Source organism: Castor canadensis, chromosome 5, assembly GCF_047511655.1.
Source record: "Castor canadensis chromosome 5, mCasCan1.hap1v2, whole genome shotgun sequence".
NCBI lineage: Eukaryota > Metazoa > Chordata > Mammalia > Rodentia > Castoridae > Castor > Castor canadensis.
The window spans coordinates 130,731,439-130,751,655 of NC_133390.1; the positions used below are offsets into that span (position 1 = coordinate 130,731,439).

The window sequence follows — 20,217 nt, forward strand, 5'->3', positions numbered from 1 at the left end:
AACAGGAGTTAGTCATGTTAGGGTTGGTGTGGTTTAACGTCAGGAAGGCAGCACCCACTAGCTCCCAGAGGGGGTCTTTAGATGCGGTCATGAGACTGGGCCTCACCAGGGGAGGGCTGGTTTCTGATGGTCTTGGAGTTGTAACATTAGCCCGAGCTATGGTTGAGGGAAGGTGGTGAGTTGTGGAAGGTTGGGGAGATGGCTTTACATTGGGCGGCCTAAGTACCTTATTGGGGCCTACTGCTGTGGACGGTGGCCCTATGGGCTCAATTTTTAATCTGACCACTATGGTCGAGCCAGCATGTCCACCATATTTATAAAATACAAGTCCCCATACCTTACCTTGTATCCACCCAGGGGTGTCCTTCTTGCCAGTTTCAGTGAAAGTGACCTTGATTCTATCTAGATCCGTGGGCTGGCATTTATGGGTGGGTATTGGAATTCTGTGCCCCCTTAATATCCCATTTACAAAGGCAAATTTGACTAGGTCTGATTTTGATATCCCCCATTTCCATTCACTATCATTGGATGTGACACATGCCCATGACCTACAGAAGGAGTATTGTATCCCCCCACATTCCTGGTTCTTTTTGTGGCCGGGGCAGGCATAAAACCCATAACGTCGGGCTGACTCCGGGGCAGTAGACTTGTAGGCAGGATTGATGTCTCTGAAGCAGAACTGAAGCTCCGGCCACCAAGTTCCTATGGGGGCAGTGCGAGTAGTCTCGTTGAGGGTGGTATGAGTCTCCCCATCGGTGAGTATCCAGGTTTGCTTATAGGGCTGGTGAGGGTTGGTTTCTGCGAGGCTCCCGCTCTGGGCATTGAGCAAGATCAGAGCGATCAGCCACCCCATCCGTGGCTGCTCCTGAAGGCTCTGCATGTTCCCGGGGCCACAAAAGCTTTAGCTTTAATGGGTTGTCTGGGTGCCGCCGTACAGTCCACTCCTTGACCCCTTCTTGTTTTTGATGATTGGCTCGACGCACGTGGGAGTGGTGGATCCAAGGTCCGATGCCATCAACCTTGAGGGCGGTAGGGGTAGTAAACAGTACAACATAAGGTCCTTTCCATCTAGGCTCTAGGGTTTTGGACTGATGCCTTTTAACCCATACCATGTCACCCGGGACTATGCCATGTTCCGGAGCCGGGTCCCTCTTAACAGCGTGGTATGCTTGAATTAAGGGCCAAATCCGTTGTTGCACTTTAGCTAAAGCCTGCAACATGGTCAGGTAATTTGGGGCCAGATCACCTAGTTCTGGGCTTAAGGTCCTCTGAATGATGGGGGGTGGAGCCCCATACAGGATCTCAAAGGGAGTTAGCCCATGGACATAGGGGGAGTTCCGGACTCGGAAGATGGCCAAGGGAAGGAGCGTCACCCAATCACCGCCAGTCTCCAGGGCCAATTTGGCTAAAGTCTCCTTTAGTGTCCTATTCATCCTTTCTACTTGCCCTGAGCTCTGGGGGTTATATTCACAATGTAGCTTCCAATTGGCCCCCATAGTCTGGGCTAGTCCCTGCAGGACCTTACTAACAAAAGCCGGACCGTTATCTGACCCAATTGCCTCGGGCACCCCATATCTGGGTATGATTTCCTCTAGCAAAGCCTTTGCCACTACCTGACTCGTCTCCTTCTTTGTAGGAAAAGCCTCCACCCAGCCTGAAAAGGTATCTATGAATACCAGCAAATATTTGTACCCAAACTTTCCCGGTTTTACCTCAGTAAAATCCACTTCCCAACTTCTTCCCGGAGCCCTCCCCCGTTCCCGAGTACCTGTATGGTGCCCCTCCCTTCGTCCTGGTTTCATGATTGTGCAGCTGGCACAATCTTCCACAATTTGGCGGACTGCTATGGTCTGGTTCGGAAATCGGAGCTGCGCAGATGTCAACAAGTCTAGTAATTTTCTCCGCCCCAAATGGGTGGACTTATGTAAGTTAGCCAACAGGAATCGTCCGAGTTTTTCAGGCAGAATTAACTTGCCTTCCAAGTCGCTTTTCCATCCGTCTTCCCCTTCTCTAAAGGGGGAGTGGGCTCTCATCCAAGTGAAATCCTCTGTGGAGTATTCTGGTCGGGGGGGTAGCGGAGGGAGCTCTGGGACCGGCACGTCTACAGCCGCGACCATGGAAGGACTCAGCATTGCTGCTCTCTTTGCTTCTTGATCTGCTCTGTTGTTACCGACAGCTTCCGGCGTCTTGGCAGACTGGTGGCCTGGGACATACATCACTGCCACTGCCTTCGGTTTTTCCACTGCCATTAATAGACGCTGGACTTCGGCTAGGTTCTTTAGATGTTTTCCTTCTGCTGTGCGGAATCCTCTTTCGCGATAGATGGCCCCGTGGACATGGATGGTACCGAAAGCATAGCGGCTATCGGTGTAGATATTGACTCGCTTTCCTTTTGCCCTCTCCAGGGCCTCTGCCAAGGCAATTAATTCCGCTTTTTGGGCTGATGTTCCGGGTGGGAGGGCGCTGCTCCATACCGTATTTCCTTCTTGGTCGACTACAGCTGCCCCTGCCCTTCGGGCTCCATCTTGGAAAAAACTGCTTCCATCCGTGTACCAGTTTAATTTGCAGCCGGACAGGGGGGTATCCTTTAGGTCAGCCCGTACCTGTGTAACTTCGGAGAGGAATTCTTTGCAGTTATGGACAGGTGTCTGCAGTTCCGGGTTAGGCAACAAGGTGGCAGGGTTCAGGATTACGGGATCTGTGAATGTGATCCGAGGGGAATCCAACAAGAGCCCCTGGTAGTGGGTGAGCCTGGCATTCGTCATCCATTTCCCAGGGGGTTGTTTAAGGATTCCCTCCACCGGGTGAGGGGCCGTTACCCAGAGGGCCTGTCCAAAGGTTAGTTTATCGGCTTCTCTCACCAGCACGGCAATGGCCGCTATGATGCGGAGGCAGGGGGGCCATCCTGCCGCTACTGCGTCTAATTTCTTGGAAAAGTATGCCACTGGTCTCTTCCAGGGACCTAGCTGTTGGGTCAAGACTCCTTTGGCTACCCCCTTTTTCTCATCTACAAACAGAGTGAATGGTCTTGTAGGATCTGGCAAGGCTAAGGCAGGGGCCTGCAAAAGAGCGTCTTTTAGCTGATCAAAGGCCTGTTGTTCTCTCTCTCCCCAACTCCAATCTGGAGCTTCTTTGGTGGCCTCATATAGGGGTCTGGCTATTTCCGCAAATCCTGGAATCCAGAGTCTACAGAACCCCGCGGAGCCCAGGAATTCTCTCACCCCCCTAGTGGATGTCGGGGATGGGATAGCCAGAATAGTCTGTTTCATGGCATCAGTCAGCCACCTTGCCCCATCTGCAATCCGATAACCCAAATACGTCACTGACCTTTTACAGATGTGAGTTTTCTTGGCACTTGCCCGATACCCCAGCTCACCTAATTCCGTTAGCAGGTGTTCAGTAGCCTTGATGCACTCTTCTCGGGTTTCTGCCGCTAACAGTAAGTCATCAACATACTGTAATAGAGTGACTCGTGGGTGGCTCCGACGAAAAGGTTCCAGGTCCTGGCTCAGGGCCTCATTAAACAGGGTGGGAGAGTTTTTAAATCCTTGCGGCAGTCTGGTCCAAGTGAGCTGTCCGGATTGGCCCCCATCTTCTTGCCATTCGAAAGCAAATAGCGGCTGACTAATTTCTGACAATGGAATGCTGAAGAAAGCATCTTTCAAATCAAGGGTTGTATACCATACTTGCGAGGGGGGTAGGTGGCTGAGCAAGGTATAGGGATTTGGAACGGTGGGATGAATGTCCTCCGTCCGCTCGTTTACCTTTCGTAGGTCTTGCACAGGCCTATAGTCCCCGCTTCCCGGCTTTCGGACGGGGAGCAGAGGAGTATTCCAGGCAGACTGACAAGGTCGCAGTACTCCTTCCTTTATTAGCCTGTGGATATGAGGGGCTATGCCTCTTCGGGCCTCCTCAGGCATAGGATACTGTTTCACCCGAATGGGGAGAGCAGAAGCCTTCAATTGTATAACTACGGGCGGGAGGTGTTTGGCGAGGCCGGTTCCCGCAGTCTCCGCCCAGGCCGTGGGAAATCTTTTTACCCAATGAGTCATGTCCCCTCCTGGTTCCTGTTGACTCTCAAACAGACGATGCTCGTCAGCCAATGATAGGGACAAGACATGAATCGGGCTCCCTTCTCGATCAGTCACAATTATTCCATCTGGTTCAAAATGGATATGGGCCCCTATTTTGGTGAGTAGGTCCCGTCCGAGCAGGGGAGCGGGGCTCTCAGGGACGACCAAGAAGGAGTGTGTGACCTGGTGTTTTCCTAAGTTCACCTTTCTTTTGGTAGTCCATGTACATAACTGCGTACCGGTGGCCCCCTGAACAACACTTGTTCGTGCCTTGTTCAAAGGTCCATGTGCCTTGTTTAAAACCGAATATTGGGCGCCGGTATCCACCATGAACCCCATCGGCTTCCCCTCCACATGCATTGTTACCCAGGACTCGGGGAGGGGGTCTGAGCCCCGTCTCCTTCAGTCCTCTTCTCCGGCTAGTAGGACTCTGGCCTGCTCTACTGCTCGTTCCCTTTCCCTGTTTTCCCCCGGTCTCCTTCCAAACCCTCTTCTTCCCTTTAACTTAGGACATTCTCTCTTCCAATGCCCCGTTTCCTTACAGTAAAAACAGTGTTCCTTATCCGGGGTCCTGGCGTGGCCCCCTCCTCTGGGTTGGTCCCGGACACCCGCTAGGAAAATACGAGCCATTTCTCTCTGTTGCTTTCGGTTTTCCTTAGCCTGGAACTCCCGGTCCTCCTTTCTCAATTTCTCCTGGGCTTCCCTGTCTTCCTTTCTCTGTCTTTCCTCCCTTTCTTCTGGAGTTTCCCTAGCGGTAAAAACCTTTTCTGCTACCTGTAGCATTTCCCTTATAGTCATCTCCCCTAAGTTTTCCTGTTTATTGAGTTTTCTCCTAATGTCTGGGGCTGCCTGATTAATGAATGAGAGTACCACAGCAGACCGGTGGAGGTCCGCCTCAGGGTCAATCGGGGTGTACTGACGGTATGCCTCATAGAGGCGCTCTAAGAAACCGGCTGGGCTTTCGTTTTCCCCTTGAATGACTGCTTTTACTTTTGCAAAATTGGTGGGCCTTCTAGCGGCCGCTCGGAGACCGGCCATCAGAGTCTGGCGGTAGATCCGAAGACGCTCCCTACCTTCTGCGGTCCCGAAATCCCAATCAGGCCGGCGTAGGGGAAAAGCCTCGTCTATGGCCGGTTGGAGAGTTGTGGGTCTCCCATTATCCCCCAAGACATTCTTCCTCGCTTCGTTGAGGATGCGCTCTCGTTCCTCCGTCGTAAAAAGAGTATTGAGCAGCTGATGACAGTCATCCCAAGTGGGGCGGTGTGTATGCATGATGGACTCCAGGAGATCTATGAGACACTTGGGGTCTTCAGAAAAGGGCGGGTTCTGCGTCCTCCAGTTATATAGATCACTGGAGGAGAAGGGCCAGTACTGAAACTGTTGCCCTCCTCCCGGTCCCCCTTGGCCCACCATCCGGACTGGAAGTGTAGGGACAGTTTCCTCCCCCTGTGTTGATGAGGGGGGCCCGTCTTCCCCCTCCCTTTCCCGGATCCCTCGGGGGCGAAGTCTTCGACCCATTCCTCCTCCTGCTGCCAGTCCTGTTGAGGAGGATGAGGAAATTTCCTCCTCCGGGGCACTGGCTTGGCCAGGGGGAGTCATGTATGGAGGCGGCCGATCTTCCTCTGCCCCTGCGAGGGATGGGTAAAGGGGGGAACTCTCTGGTAAGACCGGAGATGGTGAAGGAGATGCCCTAATTTGAGGACCGGTCAAGGTGGGAAGAGGAAGTTTTTCCTCCTCCTTTATGACCAAGGCGGGCGTAACTGGGGTTTTAGCCCCGGGGGCCGAACTGGAGGGGTGGGTCAGAAAAACTGTTAACCAAGAGGGAGGGCTCCTCACCAGATCCTCCCAAACCAAAATGTAAGAAACTTGGTCTGGATGGCCTCGATTGTCTGGCTGAAAAATGACTGCTTTAACCTTAGTGATCAGGTCTAGGGAGAGGGAACCTTGAATGGGCCACCCGACTCCAAAGGTGGGCCACTCTGCAGAACAAAAGGTGTCGAACTTACCTTTCTTGATGACCAGACCCGCATTTAAGGCCCTTTCTTTAACTTCTGGAAAGTGAGAAAGGATCAGAGACTTTGGGGTTGTTTGTCCCTGTCCCATTGTGGAAGGAGACTCAAACACCAAGAGAGATAGAACAAAAAGGGTAAAGGCAACAATAATTCCACACACACACAACACTCTCCGGCACTCGCTCGGACCGGTCCTTCTCTCACACTGGTGCGCACCCCATTCAACCTCCTCACCGTCCAACTGGGATATCAGGCCGAAAGGCGTCCACTTGACGGGTGGTCGGTCGACTAGCTCAATTAGTTCTTCACCTGGCGCCAGGGTTCCTAAAATGCTCGAGCCCAAATGAGAGGAAAGCCTCTCCCAATAGGACCCTGTGGTCCTCCTTGCGAGATTCCCAGAATGAATCTCCCTGGGGATTGGCCGAATCCCCGCCGCGGCCCAAATGGAACACTCAAGTTCCTCCAAATGAGGGTCTGGGATCCCCTCCCAACGCCTAGGACTTGGGATCGCCCCTGCTTTCTCGCAGGCAGGTTCTGTCTCTCGAGAAAATGAAATCTCGGTGGGACCTCCAAATGTTAGGACCCGGAATCCTATTCCCCCGAGAGACAGAGAGCCAGGCGTGAATGCAATCAACAAAGCAGAGTTTATTGGACTGGCTAGCCAGGGTCGAGCTCCCACACGGACACGCAGGACCGGTTAGGAAAGCAAGACCCTGAGCCTCTTAGGGGGAAATCTTATATAGACTGCAGTGGCGTGCATATTTTTGTTATCAACATTAGACAAGCAGGCAGAGCACATCCTGCACATACTTCACATCTTGCTCGTACCTCACATCTTGCTCGTATCTCACATCTTGCTCGTATCTCACATCTTGCTCGTATCTCACATCTTGCATTCCTCACATTCTATATGCCCTAACTGAGCCCTGCCTCATTGCTTATCTTATCTACATGGGATGTTTGGTACTGGTTTCTCCAACAAGGGGGTTGGGGCCCGCTGAGACCTCATATTCCTTTCAATGCCCATTTCATTTGATGAATATTGCTGTCCTCCTTCAGGCTATTTGGCTGTCCCTTCAACTCTTCCATTGAAATCAGCTGCCTGGGTGATAGAATACTATGCTTAACCCCTAGGCCCTGACATAACCTTGTAGTCATTAGGTAGGGTGGAGGGGTGAGGGGATTAAGAGTCAGTGTGAAGAGAGGGAGAACCTTTTCCAAAATGCTGTATCACAACAAAGGCCAGAGTTCCAAGTCACTACGTCACTAGGCACAGGTGACTCATGCCAGTAGTCCTAGCTATTTAGGAGGCAGAGATCAAGAGTCAGTGATTGGAAGCCAAGTCAAGCAAAATAGTGTGTGAGACCCTATCTCGAAAACACCCATCACAAAAAATGGGCTGGTGGAGTGGCTCAAGGTGTAGGCCCTGAGTTCAAACCCAGTATTGCAGGGGGGGAAAAAAGGACCAATGGAAAGGCTCTCTCCAGGCAGAGCTGGTTGGTGTAATGTTTTTAATTTAGTTCTCTGATTGCAGAACATAGCAAACCAGCACCATAGTAGTTGGAAAGGTGTTGAAAAGAAGACGCACTGTTGAAAATGAAGGGCTGCCATGGTGGGCCACATGGGGTTTACACTTGGGAATTTCAGCAAGCTGGAGCTATAGGCAAGCTATAGCTTGCAGATAGCAAGTCATGGCTACTTTGAATCATTTAAGGGGTCCAGAGCACAAGGGCTGCCCCTCATTGTCTGGAACCCAGCCCCAGGGTTGGCAGTTAGAGATTGTGCATAGTGAGTGGTCCAGACTGGGAGAGCCCTGGGAAAGGAAGTAGTTGGGATATGAACTTAGCTGTTTAAGAATGGGAATTGACCAACCTTTAACCAGAGCCTCCACACTAAAACATAATAATAATTTTAAAAATCACTTCACACTATTCTACAGAGTGGTTTTACCTTGCAGGTCTATCCAAATCCATTACCTGGAGCCCAGTGTGGACATGATTTCCGAGTGCAGTCTCAGAGAGAAAGAATGCTGCTTTGTTGGGTGGTTCCCAGAGGGGCATGAGGCAGTACAAATCCCATAAGGCACAGGCTTGCACACTCAGATGTTACAGAGTTGTGTTAGAGTACCAAGTAAAATGGCTCTTTCAGAATCCACATTCTGTAAATATTTGTCAATTGAGTATGTAAACAAGAAAGAAAGAAAGAATAGATGGGTGAATTTAACTTTCCTCACTTACCAAGTAAAGTTCTGATGCTGGTCAAGCTCTCCTATGGGAAAAGACAGAATCCTCATCACACTGTCAGGAGCATGTCTGGTTTTTCTCATAAAACTGTAGCTTATACTGCAGGGAATGTCTTATTCTAATGTGTAGTTTAGTTAGCATAGAGCATGTGCTCGGAGGCAGTCCACTTTTGTGCACATTAAAGAATGCGTCTCTAGCTAGACTATAATAATCGAAGTCCAATTCAGGCAGCATCCTCCTCTGCCCTTAAGAAAAGTACCTTCCCCAATCTCCAGCTTTATTCCCTACTTAGAATTTCCACCAAACCATCAACAAAGTCATTGTATTTGATACAGACACCTGCTTTCTCAGGTTATTGGGTTAAATAAAATCTGCTGGAACTTAGAAGATTTTTCTACAGTGACTTTCGTCCTTGCTGATTAATTAAATCTCTCACCTGGGAAAGAGTGATTTTTCAGCCCTCTCACTTTCAGTAACATCAGCATGCAACTGTGACTTGAAATACCAAAATGCAGTTGTATTTAATGCTTCAGGGTGACTGTGACAGAGCAGACAGAAACTGCTATTTTGCGTTCCTCTCTAATCTTCCCCCTAATCTTTCAAGAAGTCATCCCTTTCACATGGTATTCTAAATTCTGAAGAGAGGCCTCTGTTAGGCCCCCTCCTCTCCCCAGCTCATAAGAATTGACTTGCAGAAAAGTTACATCTGAAAAGAAAATGCAGGTGCTGACCCTAAGAGGTCGAACTCCTAAGCCCAGATCAATCAACTTTTGATGAAGAGGAAAAGGAGAATGAGGTTTTCTAAAGAAAAGGACTCTACCCAGCACCAGGATTTCCTGCCCATTGTCTTGCTGTAACCCCTTTGCGTCCCACATAGGCCCTTTGTACCCTGGAGCCCCCAAAGAGAAGATTTGAGAAAGAGAAGTCTCCTTTATTTTCCACAAGGCCAGCTTTGAATAAATCTATTTCCTTCCACTAATTTCTGTCTCCCAAGTTCTTGGCAGAGCAGTGGAGCAGTATGAGCCTTAGATTGCAGTAACTCTACAAGCATGTTATATTGGAATCCTGGACAAAGATGGATATTAACTGAGAATCAAAAGTGACAGCAAAGATGATTGAATAATAATAGCAAAATGAGCACACAAATCTGCTTCCTTTCTTGCTCCAATTCCTGAGAATGTCCAAAAATAACCTTTTTTAAAAAGAATATTTCCATGAAAGTACTAGAAAAAAGAAAGAATGCCATGAGAGAACCAGAAATCTTGGGAATTTCCTGGAAGACAACAACAAATGCAATCAAAGGAGAATAATGAAGATGACCAAAATCCAAAGAAGCTCAGAAAAAATAATCCAGCTTTAGATATAGGCACATGCTCAAAACACTAAGCAAGCTCTCTGGAGGGCATGGAGGTGCAGAGTCTGCAGTGGAAAGACATAGCCAGAATCTTCGCCCCTCCCGATGTTCATGTCCTTTGTCATGAGACATTGCAGCTCCTCATCACATGGATGTGGAACCTATGCCCCACCCTGAGTCCTGGACTGGTCTTGAGCCTTGCTTTGGCCAGTATATGAAGCAGAAGTAACAATATGTCTTTTCTGAGCCTGTGCCTCAGAGGCCTCATGTGTTTTGAATATTTCCAGTTGCTGCTCTGATATTGCCATGTCTGTCCAAACTCAGTGCTTGGATCTGAGAATAGGGCAAGGTCACCCTACTCACTCTGGAAACACCAACCAACTCCCACGTATGCACGTGAGACATTAGGGTTTTATGTCTGCTTGTCACAGAGTTATTGCAGCAATGTATAACTGATAGAGTCCCAATTGTGTTTATAACAGCAGACCACTGTTTATGATAAGCAATTGGTAGCAATGGTGTTGGCTCCCGTGATAAACCACTGGCTGCACACTACAGAAAGGGAGCCCACACTTCAGGAGGCTCCCATGTGGGCACAGATGCATGAAGAAGGAGGATTGGGTTGAGATAACTCCACACTCCTAGACCCAAAGGCCAGATACTTGGAGAAAATAAACATAAACTGATCTCTCTCGCCAGGATGAAGAAGGCCCTCTTTGTCACCAATGGGGTAGTGGCAAGAGGCCCCAGACTGCTTGCTACTATATTGTCAAGTATCCAGAAATGAGACATATTTATTAACACATCCTGCTACCTTAAACAGAGCCTGTAAACACCCCTTACGCTTGGGAGAGAGTCTAGGACAGACCAGTTGTGTGTAACCGTAGGGAAGCCCACCCCACTGTCTACTTCCACCTGCCTCCATTTCAGGCTTTAATAGAAAGAGACAACCAAGAAGCACCAGATGTTCAAGAAAATCCTTCACTATGAAAGAGAAGTGATAAGACAAAGGATGGGACACTTAATCCTAGAGGAAACAGTTCAGTAAAGGAAAGAACTGTTGTAACAGTAGCCCTAGGGATTAGGTTCCCTATAGGAAGTACCTTGCTGGGAGTGAAAATGCTGCCCCACAATTCGATTCCTGCCTTCTCAGGCCAGGAGGGACACTATCCCTCAGTTCCAGGGTAACAGGTCCACAGCTGAATATACAGATGCATATTTCATGGCTTTTGTTTCATCTTTTCTATAAGTTGTAACATTGCTATGCGCAAGGCAGAGACAAGTTGAGAATGTCTCTCTCCTCAGTTTTGACTAATACTGTAAATACATTAGTTTTTCCTGATAGATAGATAGATAGAACGAATTCTGTTTTCTCTTGATGTGGGTAAGTGTTGGGACCTAGAACCAGGCTTTATGGCCAGTGGTCCAGTAGCAGTATTATTTTTGAAAATGTGATAATATTCTCAGAAAGATCCATTCTTACCTTGCATCCAAAATAGAAAACTTTCAGAAATTCAGAAAATAATAAAGAAATAATAAAAAAAAGCTTTCAGAAAATAATAAAAAGCACTTTAAAATTATTTTTTCCCTAAAAATGTTTGCTAATTTTTTTCTTTTTTAAAAAAATCCTTTGTATAACCAGTTGGGGTGACTCAAGCCTATAATACTAACTACTCAGGATGTAGCTCAAGACCATCCCAAGCCAAAAGTTAGCAAGACCATCTCAACCCATGACTCAGCTCAGTGGTACGTTCCTATCATCTCAGGCACACAGAAAGCATTAATAGGAGGATCACAGTCCAGGCCCTCCCAGGCATCAAACAAGGCCTCATCTCAAAAATAACCATGGCAAGCTGGTTGTGGCTTATGCCTATATGATCCTAGCTTCTTGGGAGGCAGAGACAGGAGGATTATGATTCAAGGTCAGCATGGGGGAAAAAGTTGATGAGACTCCATCTTAACAAAAAGCTTGGCATGGTGGCATTTGCCTGTCATCCTAGCTAGGCAGGAAGCAGAAATTGGAGGATCACAGTTCAAGCCAAACTGGGCTCATAAAATGAGAGACCCATCTCAAAAAGAGCAAATACAAAATAGAATGGAGTCATGGCTCAATGTTAGCAAGCACAAGGCCCTGAGTTCAACCCCTAGTCTCCCTGCCCCCTAAAAACATCTCAGTATTATAATAAATAATAGAAAAGATAAGCCCAAGCACAAGGTGAGAAGATTTAATCAAGAAAAAAATAATAATACACAGGAAAATGATGGTAAAAGAAAGACAAGAAGGTCAATGTATTGAGTAGAAACTCCAAAGGAAAGAAGTGAGAAATGGATAAGAAAAAAACAATGAAGCATACAGTAGAGAAATTTTCCCATGGTAAAAAGTAAGAGTCCAGATTGCAGAAAGCTTCATATGTGCTAAGGAAAGGAAACATAGCACACATCCACATGCTTGCACACACACACGAATTTGAAAAAAATCAAACAAGAAGTGGCAAATAACAACCTACAACAGTAACACCAGCAAAAACACTGAAGTCTTCTGATAAACTCAAGTAATTCTTGAAGGAAGTTGTAAACTCACATGCACAGAAATATAGAACAAAATTGCAAATTATACCAGCATGGAAGGTGACAGGCAGGGAAGGTGGAACCAAGCAAAAGTGTGCTGGCTTCCAGGAAGGTGTTGCAAAGATACAGGTAATGGTAAAGACAATGTCAGCACTAAACAAAACACAGAGTGACATACAGGCAAAAGTACATGGAAAGAGACCTAGAGGGACACACAGATCAGGGGAGGATTGTGGGAATACACCTTGAACTTTACCAACTCTTAAATTTTGAAGTTTTTTGCAATGTAAATATAATCATCTATATATAAAAATAAAGGTTATTTTTTCAATAAGGTACAGAAATTGTGCTTGCTTTCTGTTTTCTTGGATGAGAAGAACTTGTAAGGATATTTATTTCTTATTTATTTTAGAATTATTTACAAAAGTGAAAAACTATTACATCTGACTTTAAAGTATACTTTTTTTTTACTTTTTCCCCCCCGCCTCAACTTCCCTATCCAATTCATCCATTCTTTGTTTAAGGCCAGGAGACATGATTACTCTTCTAGAGGATTCCAATGAAGACTGGTGGAAAGTAAGTATTTCTGTTACTTTAAAAAGAAAAAAAATCCATTTGATAATTATAGTTAAATAAACATCAGTCATTGATGAGTACCATCTTTTTCCTTTCAGGGAAAAATTCAAGACAGGGTTGGCTTCTTTCCAGCTAACTTTGTTCAGAGAGTACAACAAAATGAGAAGATTTTCAGGTGTGTTAGAACCTTCATTGGGTGCAAGGAACAGGGGCAGATAACACTGAAGGAGAACCAGGTGAGTGAAGCAAAAAGCCCAGAGCAGGTATGACCAAAACCAGCACCACAGTACATGTAAGGTTATGAAGAATTCCGTTCTACAAAAAGATATTCTTATGCCATCAGCTTTGGGGTAATTAGATCTAAACATGCAAAACCAAAATGTCAGGAAGCTCACTTGGTGGCATATGTTCACAAGAGAAAGCATACATTATGACACAGTGTCAGGATGGGACATCTCGTCCTCATTCTAGTCTCTAAGGACTGCTGGTCTCTGATGCGAGCAGCCACTCCAGTTTGGGCTCTGTGCCTGTGCCCACCAAGGTGTCTTCATGTCCCTGGGGTACTTCACTGTAACTTGCTGATATGCTCCATGGCTCATTAAATTTACCTCCAGTCACATGGACCCCTCTTAAATCTCCTTGTCCAGACCAAGTCCCTGCCCGTTCTCTGAAGACCATGACACCTTCTCATGACAGCATAACAGCTGGACAAACTACAGGCTCAATCAGTCCCAGGCGCTGGACATCTCCCCCAGCCGTCTGCACCTTCGTGCTCCAGTGCTGTGGTGAACGGAGGGTTCTTTACAGAACCCCCTGTCAGTTGAACCCCCTGCATCTGTGTGTCTTGCTTCTGGACCCCCTGTCTCATCCCTGGAATGTTGGTAAAGACAAAGACACAAGACGATCACCACTTACTCAACTCTGTCCTGTTCTTCCTCTGTGCCTTCTTCCAGCAGCAAAAGGGTTTCCTTCCACCCCTGCTCATCTGTCCTCCCCTCATGTCAGATCCTGTGTCCTCACTGCAAGGTGAAATAACACACCTCAACCTCCAAATTTGTTCTGGATATACTCAGAGAAGATTTGGGGAATTAGAAATTTCTTTTTCTCCAAATAAAGTCTCACAACAGACAGATTTCCAATTTTGAAAATCAAAAGCTAGCTTCTCTTCCTGTATTCTTGATAACAATTCTAATATTTCTCACAGCAATGAAGGCCTCTAGTTGAAAATGATAAGACTCACCCTATAAAGAAGTACAAAATAAAAAAACGCATTAATAATTTTAATACAACTCCGTTCATAGAGTTGCCCAAAGCACATCCTTAATGCCATTTTTATAATTCCCTTCAAAGATAGTTTCTAAATCACACACCAGAACAAACTCAGTCATTACTTTACATCTGATTTGTAGTTCTAAAAATAGTGTTTTACTCAACTTAACTACCATTTCTGTTCAACAGGTAGCTGCAAGTGACTTTATCATTTTCAAACTAACAAATGTACCCTCAAAGAATAATGACTTGCTTTTCCTTTATGACTATTCAAAAGAATCTGTAAAGAAAAAAGAAAGATTTAAAAAAAATTATAATACGAAGGAATAGTTTTTTAAAAAATAATAAGATGAGCCTAGTATGGTGGCTCATGCCTATAATCCTAGCCTCTCAGGAGGCAGAGATTGGGAAGATCTCAGTTCAAGGCCAGTCTGGGTAGAAAGTCATCAAGACCCCTTCTCAACCAACAGGCTAAACATGGTGGTTCATGTCTGTAATCCCAACTACACAGGAAGCATTGATAAGAGGATTAAGGCCTAGTCTAGCCTGGGGAAAAACACAAAACCCTATCCAAAAAATAAGGAAAGCCAAAAAAGGGGCTGGAGGTATGGCTAAGTGGTAGAATGCCTGCCTAGCAAGTTAAGGCCCTGAGTTCAAACCCTAATACTTCCAAAAGTGGGAGGAAGGTACAAAGTTTGATTCCTCGCATAATATTCAAGTAAATAAAAAATATGAAAAATAAGGCACCAATAATTCTGAGTATGGTTTTCACTGCGTATGTTAACAGAGGTGAGGAATGGAGTCAGTGAAGTTGGTTTTTCATAAATGCTAAGACACAGAAGTCCACCACTCATTTTGGATAGCGGTTTTGTGCCCTGTAGTAAGAGCCATGAAAACTGCTCAACCTCATGAATGCAGTAATTCTAGCTTTTAGCACGTATCCATGAAAATAATATAATAAAAGAGAAAGAATCTACTCAAAAGACAGTCATCAGAGTGGTGTTCATAATGGTGAAAATTAGCGACATAGTACCACAGTGACAAAGTCAACAACCATCCTTGGGTTTGCTGATGTGATGCCAACTGTTACAGCCAGCATACCGAAACGAACCCAGAGCTCAGTCACAGCTTCAAGGAAACACAGAGAGAGACACAGAAGCAGACTCGCCTGAAACCCTGCCTTTATTCTTGGGACCCTGGTGCGCCAGATAAAGAAGGAGACATGACCCAGGGATCTAAAAGTTTCTGTTATTACAGCCCCACCACACCTTCCCCTCCTACCACCACCACACAGGCCAATGGAACTAGATGCCCGGTGGGAGAACATCTCTTGCAGAGAAAGCAAGATGTCCTGTGACCTCCAGAGAGAAGATGAGCTAGTGGTAGAGGTGAATCCCTGGACCATGGCTGAAGCTGACCTCCAGCTTTATGAGAAGCAAGGAGAGACCTAGAGAGACCAGACCCTTCAATTTAATTATTGTCTCACCATTTTTTTTTTTTTTTTTTTGCCATACTTGGGGTTGAACCCAGGACCTCACACTTACTAGGCAAGGGCTCTGCCATTTGAGGCATGCCCCAGTCTTTCTGTTTGTATTTTGTTTTTGAGATAGGGTCTCTCTAACTTTGCCTGTGTTGGCTTCCAACTTGCAATCCTCCTGCTTCCATCTCCAGAGTAGCTGGAATTACAGGCGTAAGCCACCACCCCTGGTTTGTCACCATCTTAAATGATGGTTTTGTAAACAGTGAAAGACATTAAGTTAAATATAAATGATACAATGGTAGTGAAAAATAAATAAGTGGCAAAAGTGTAGCATTTAAGGGCTTTTTTCTTTTCCATTTAAATTACTTTCACAGCTGGGCTGGAGGTATGGCTCAACTTGGTAAAGCACCTGCCTAGCAAGTTCAATGCCCTGAGTTCAAACCCCAGCACCACATAAAAAAGAAGAAAAAAAAATTACTTTCACAGTGCAAATTTTTCAAACTAAGTTTTAAGAGAAGAATAAGTAAAATATTCAGCCTTATCTTTTGACTCTAATAGTGTAAAGAGACATTGTTAGTTTACTGTGGTCTTCCTGGGCCCCATCCCAGCGTGTGCAAGCTCACATGTGCATGAACACACAGTATCATGTCCCGTCATTGCCATAGCTGATGGCAGTGGCTGCTACTTGTATAAACACAAATACCCCCAGAGGCACCTGCCATCTGGCACCTTTTGGTTAAGGTCTCTAATTTTAGGGAACTGGGGCCCTGAGCTCTAGGATTTCACCATGGTTTTGTGGTTTTTCTTATAACTGCCATTCTTCCCTTTCATAGAAACTGTGCATATATGGTATGCCCACTTCAGGACACACTGAGTTTTTAAATTGCACAACCTCTCTTTGACCTGGTCACTTTGGACATAGCATATGTTTAGAGAGATCAAAAGCCATGGACATGTTGGCATGATTTTCCACCCAAAGTCATTTCTCCTCCCTGGAGGTGGCATTTGCCCAGTGCATCACTAGCTCACGCCAGAGGAAACAGAAGCAGTGGCACCTGAAGGGCACCTCTCTGTGACAGCACACCTGGGGAGTCCCATCAGTCCCACACCTATGGCAGATGGCACAGACCACTTTTTCATGGAAGCATAAAAGAATAGATGGCTTATGATGACCTTCCTGGATCTTTTTCTTGAAAGAGAACATTTATCTCTAGCCCCCGCTTCTCAAAACAAGAAAGAACAAAATAAGTTCTGTCCTAGACATTGTCTCAATAATAATTTTTCCAAGTACTATCTTTATTAGTCATGATTTAATCATGACATACATACACATTATATAATATTTATCATTCTTAAACACCTATGTTTTCTTTGCTGTCACACACATGCCCTGTGAATTTTGTAAATTAATTATTCATTATTTCTATTTTATAAAAGAGGGAACAAAGGTTCATCAAGGTTATGTGCCTTGCTCAAGAAGCAAAAACCTGGTAAGCAGCCAGGCTGGAACATAAACAAAGGTCTGCAAATTCAAAGTCAGCACCAACACTGAGTCATGCACCCTGGACAATGTGGGAAAAACTCTGAACAATAAAGAGCCACCTATACAGCGTGGCTCCCAGGTAGACAAGTGTCATAAAGGCAAATGTCTAGGCACCAGGGACCCCTTCCTGTTCAAGAAAGTCTTTTGAGTAAAATAAATTCAGAAAGGACGTTCATCATTCCTGGCAAACGTTATTAATCTTGTTACCACCACGTGTGACTTTTTTCTCAGAGTAATCTTGGCTTTCCCACTTGAGATAAAGAGGGTTTTTTATGTCATTAAAATATACATCAGTGAAGCCAGAAGGCAAATTAAAATTTGCTCAAGTTAATCAAGTTTCAGAAGTAGAACGTCTGCTCGGTTACTCCTACCAGTTCCTTGGCTGTTCCCCCAAATACTTTTCTGGGAATGAGCTTCACACCGAGTTCTCCACACTTGGCAGCCTCATGGTTGAACTGACCATCTGCTGTGTGGGGGAGTGGGGTGAGGGACGGTGAGGCAGACTGCCCTGGCTCTCCCTGTCAGCCTGAACCTGGAACCAAATGGTCTGGCCCATGTCTTTAGGAAAATGCCATGATCCTTGATCATTTTTGCAGTCTGGTGTTCCTTGGGGTATGATCTTTGGACCACCTGAATCAAACTCATTGAAGAAGCAGAATCCTTTATTGAAAATGCAGATTCCTAAAGGCCCCTCCAGACCTGCTCCCTCCAAACTTCTCTGGGAAAGGCCATCGCAGGTGTCTTTTACAGGTGTTGTGATCAAAGCAAAAGTGTGAGAATGACCTTCATTTCTGTTATCTCACTTTAAGGCCTCTAGTTATTCTGTCACAACTAAAAGCATTTTTAGATCATTAGATACGGGCCAACAGAAGGTACTGAGGTCTCTTTACCCTTACAGAAATTCTCTATTTTCTACCTTTGTCATTAATGTGGCACCTGTGTTTTATTATTAAAGAAATCCTGCATTTAATAAATCTATTATTAAAAACAAATTTCAAAATTGGCTTCCACATTAGTTTCCTAAATTATTTTAGTTGGAAGATTTCAAAACTTGTTTGTTAATTGGGAAAATGTAGTAGAAAGAACACAGATTCCAATGTCACACAGAATTTGTATCCTGTGTGGCTGTGGCAGTCACCTCTGCATGTCACCTTCTCATCTGTACAATTAGTAAATAGCATCTCCCTCTGGGGGCACCTGCATGAAGCCAGCACAGTGCCTGGACACCACAAGTGCTTAAAGAAGGTCATTTTGTGCCATCATCACTCAGAGCAAAGCCTAAACGGAGAATGAGCTGGGCAGCTACCCAGAAAACAGCCAGCATGGTATTAACAACTCAAAATATAAAGAGGCAAATAGTCATTAACAAGAAAATAGCAGAAACTTAATTCTGAAAATAAATGTGGTGCATCTTTTTTTATTAAATCACATTTTTGCCCTGGGGTTAATCTGTGTCATAATTATTATATTATTTTTCCACAGAGTTCACATTTCCAAACAAATTTAAGTTATCCATCATAGACATAGATGAGTTTTCTTTTACACAAGACTGTATTTTCTTCATTTTTTAAACTTAAAAAGTATCCTAGTTAAATCAACTTTAAATACTATGAACATTTCTAGGAATTCATCCATAGTGCTATCATATCTACAGAACTATTTTCATTGATACCTTGTGCTCTATAAAACCTTTAGAAAACAGAAATGATTTTTAGGTTATAAAACTAAAATGCATGTGTTAGGAAGAAAATTTGGAAAACAGTATTTTTTAAAGATAAGAAGAAAATGTAATCACAAGCAATTCAATCATCAGGCTATTATTAACAGAAACATTTAGCATATTTCATACTAAACTTTCCTTTTAGTTTGCATTTTATATCATATCCTATTTAGCTTTTTAGCTTTTATGGTAGTCATTGCACTGGGGTTTGAACTCAAGGCTATGCAGATACTCTACCACTTGAGCTACTCTGCCAGCCCTTTTTTGCGTTAGGTGTTTTTGAACCATGGTCCTCCTGATCTCTGCCTCCTGAGTAGCTAGGATTACAGGTGTGAGCCACCAGCGCCTTTTAACCGTAGATCTGGGGTGGCAATCTGATCCACTCAATTTTTTTAAAGCATTCTTAAAATGTAGCTAAACTTAGGATAGGGATATAACTCAGCAGGACACCTGCCTAGCAGGGTTAATCTCAGGAGTGTAAAAAAAATTTTTTTTTAACTTTTTAAAAAATATCTGCACTCATTCATATACATATATTGTGTTGGCTTCTTTCACCCCATAAGAGCTGAGTTGGCATAGCAACAGAAACTATATGGCCTGTAAAGCCTAAAGCACTTATTATTTGGTTCTTTGCCAAAAAAAATTTTGCTAATCTCTACTCTAGATTACAAGAATGTATTTAAGTATCCCCTATTGTTGGATATTCAGTTTTTGCTTTTTAATTATTATCGATAATGACAATGAATATCTTTAAATTTAAATCCATCTCCCTAACACTGATTATTTACTCAGGATATACTTTAGAAATTACAGGAAAACAGATAAAAGATGCTTACAGTGCTCCCAAATCGCCTCCAGAAAAGTTGTGCCAATTATGCCACAGGAGTGGTTAATGAGGATGTTCAAGCCACCACATCATTGCCAGAAATGAATGTGTCTAGTTTTTGATATCTGTCACTTTGATAGATGAAGACTGTATGTTATTCTGCATTTCCTGAATAGCTAAAGAAGTTGAAATTTTATCACATATCTATTGGACATTTAAATAATTTGCTTATGTACTTTGCCCATTTTCTTACACAACTAAAAACATTTTCTATCTTCAAGAATATTTACCTGATCAGAGGTGTGGTTCAAGAGGTGGAGTGCCTGCCCAGCAAGAGTATTTACCTGGTCTATCACACGTAGCCAACATTTCCCCGGTTTATCATTTGTCTTTTGATCTTGATGTTCTTCCTCTAGAGCTTTGTAATTCTTTGTTGGATCATCTCTACTTTGACATGTTTCTCTAACAGTTTTAATCTCTTTACATTTCTTTGTCTGTCCTCCTAACAGCATGTATCAATGTAATCTCCATTTTGCTTTGATGTTCTGAAATT

General features: G+C 44.6%; 1 protein-coding gene across 4 annotated transcripts in view; it reads left to right on the top strand.

The window, feature by feature from the left end:
• The window catches only part of Stac (SH3 and cysteine rich domain), a 150,017-nt gene that overhangs the window by 121,758 nt on the left and 8,042 nt on the right, over positions 1-20,217 (top strand). For 3 of the 4 annotated variants that reach the window (XM_074074150.1, XM_074074151.1, XM_074074149.1), the window contains exons 9-10: positions 12,775-12,826; positions 12,925-13,062. In XM_074074150.1, the coding sequence (XP_073930251.1) occupies positions 12,775-12,826; positions 12,925-13,062 (190 nt within the window). Of the gene's footprint in view, positions 1-12,774; positions 12,827-12,924; positions 13,063-13,473; positions 18,138-20,217 lie in introns of those variants that run through there. The other variant, XM_074074152.1, reaches the window with a different exon arrangement.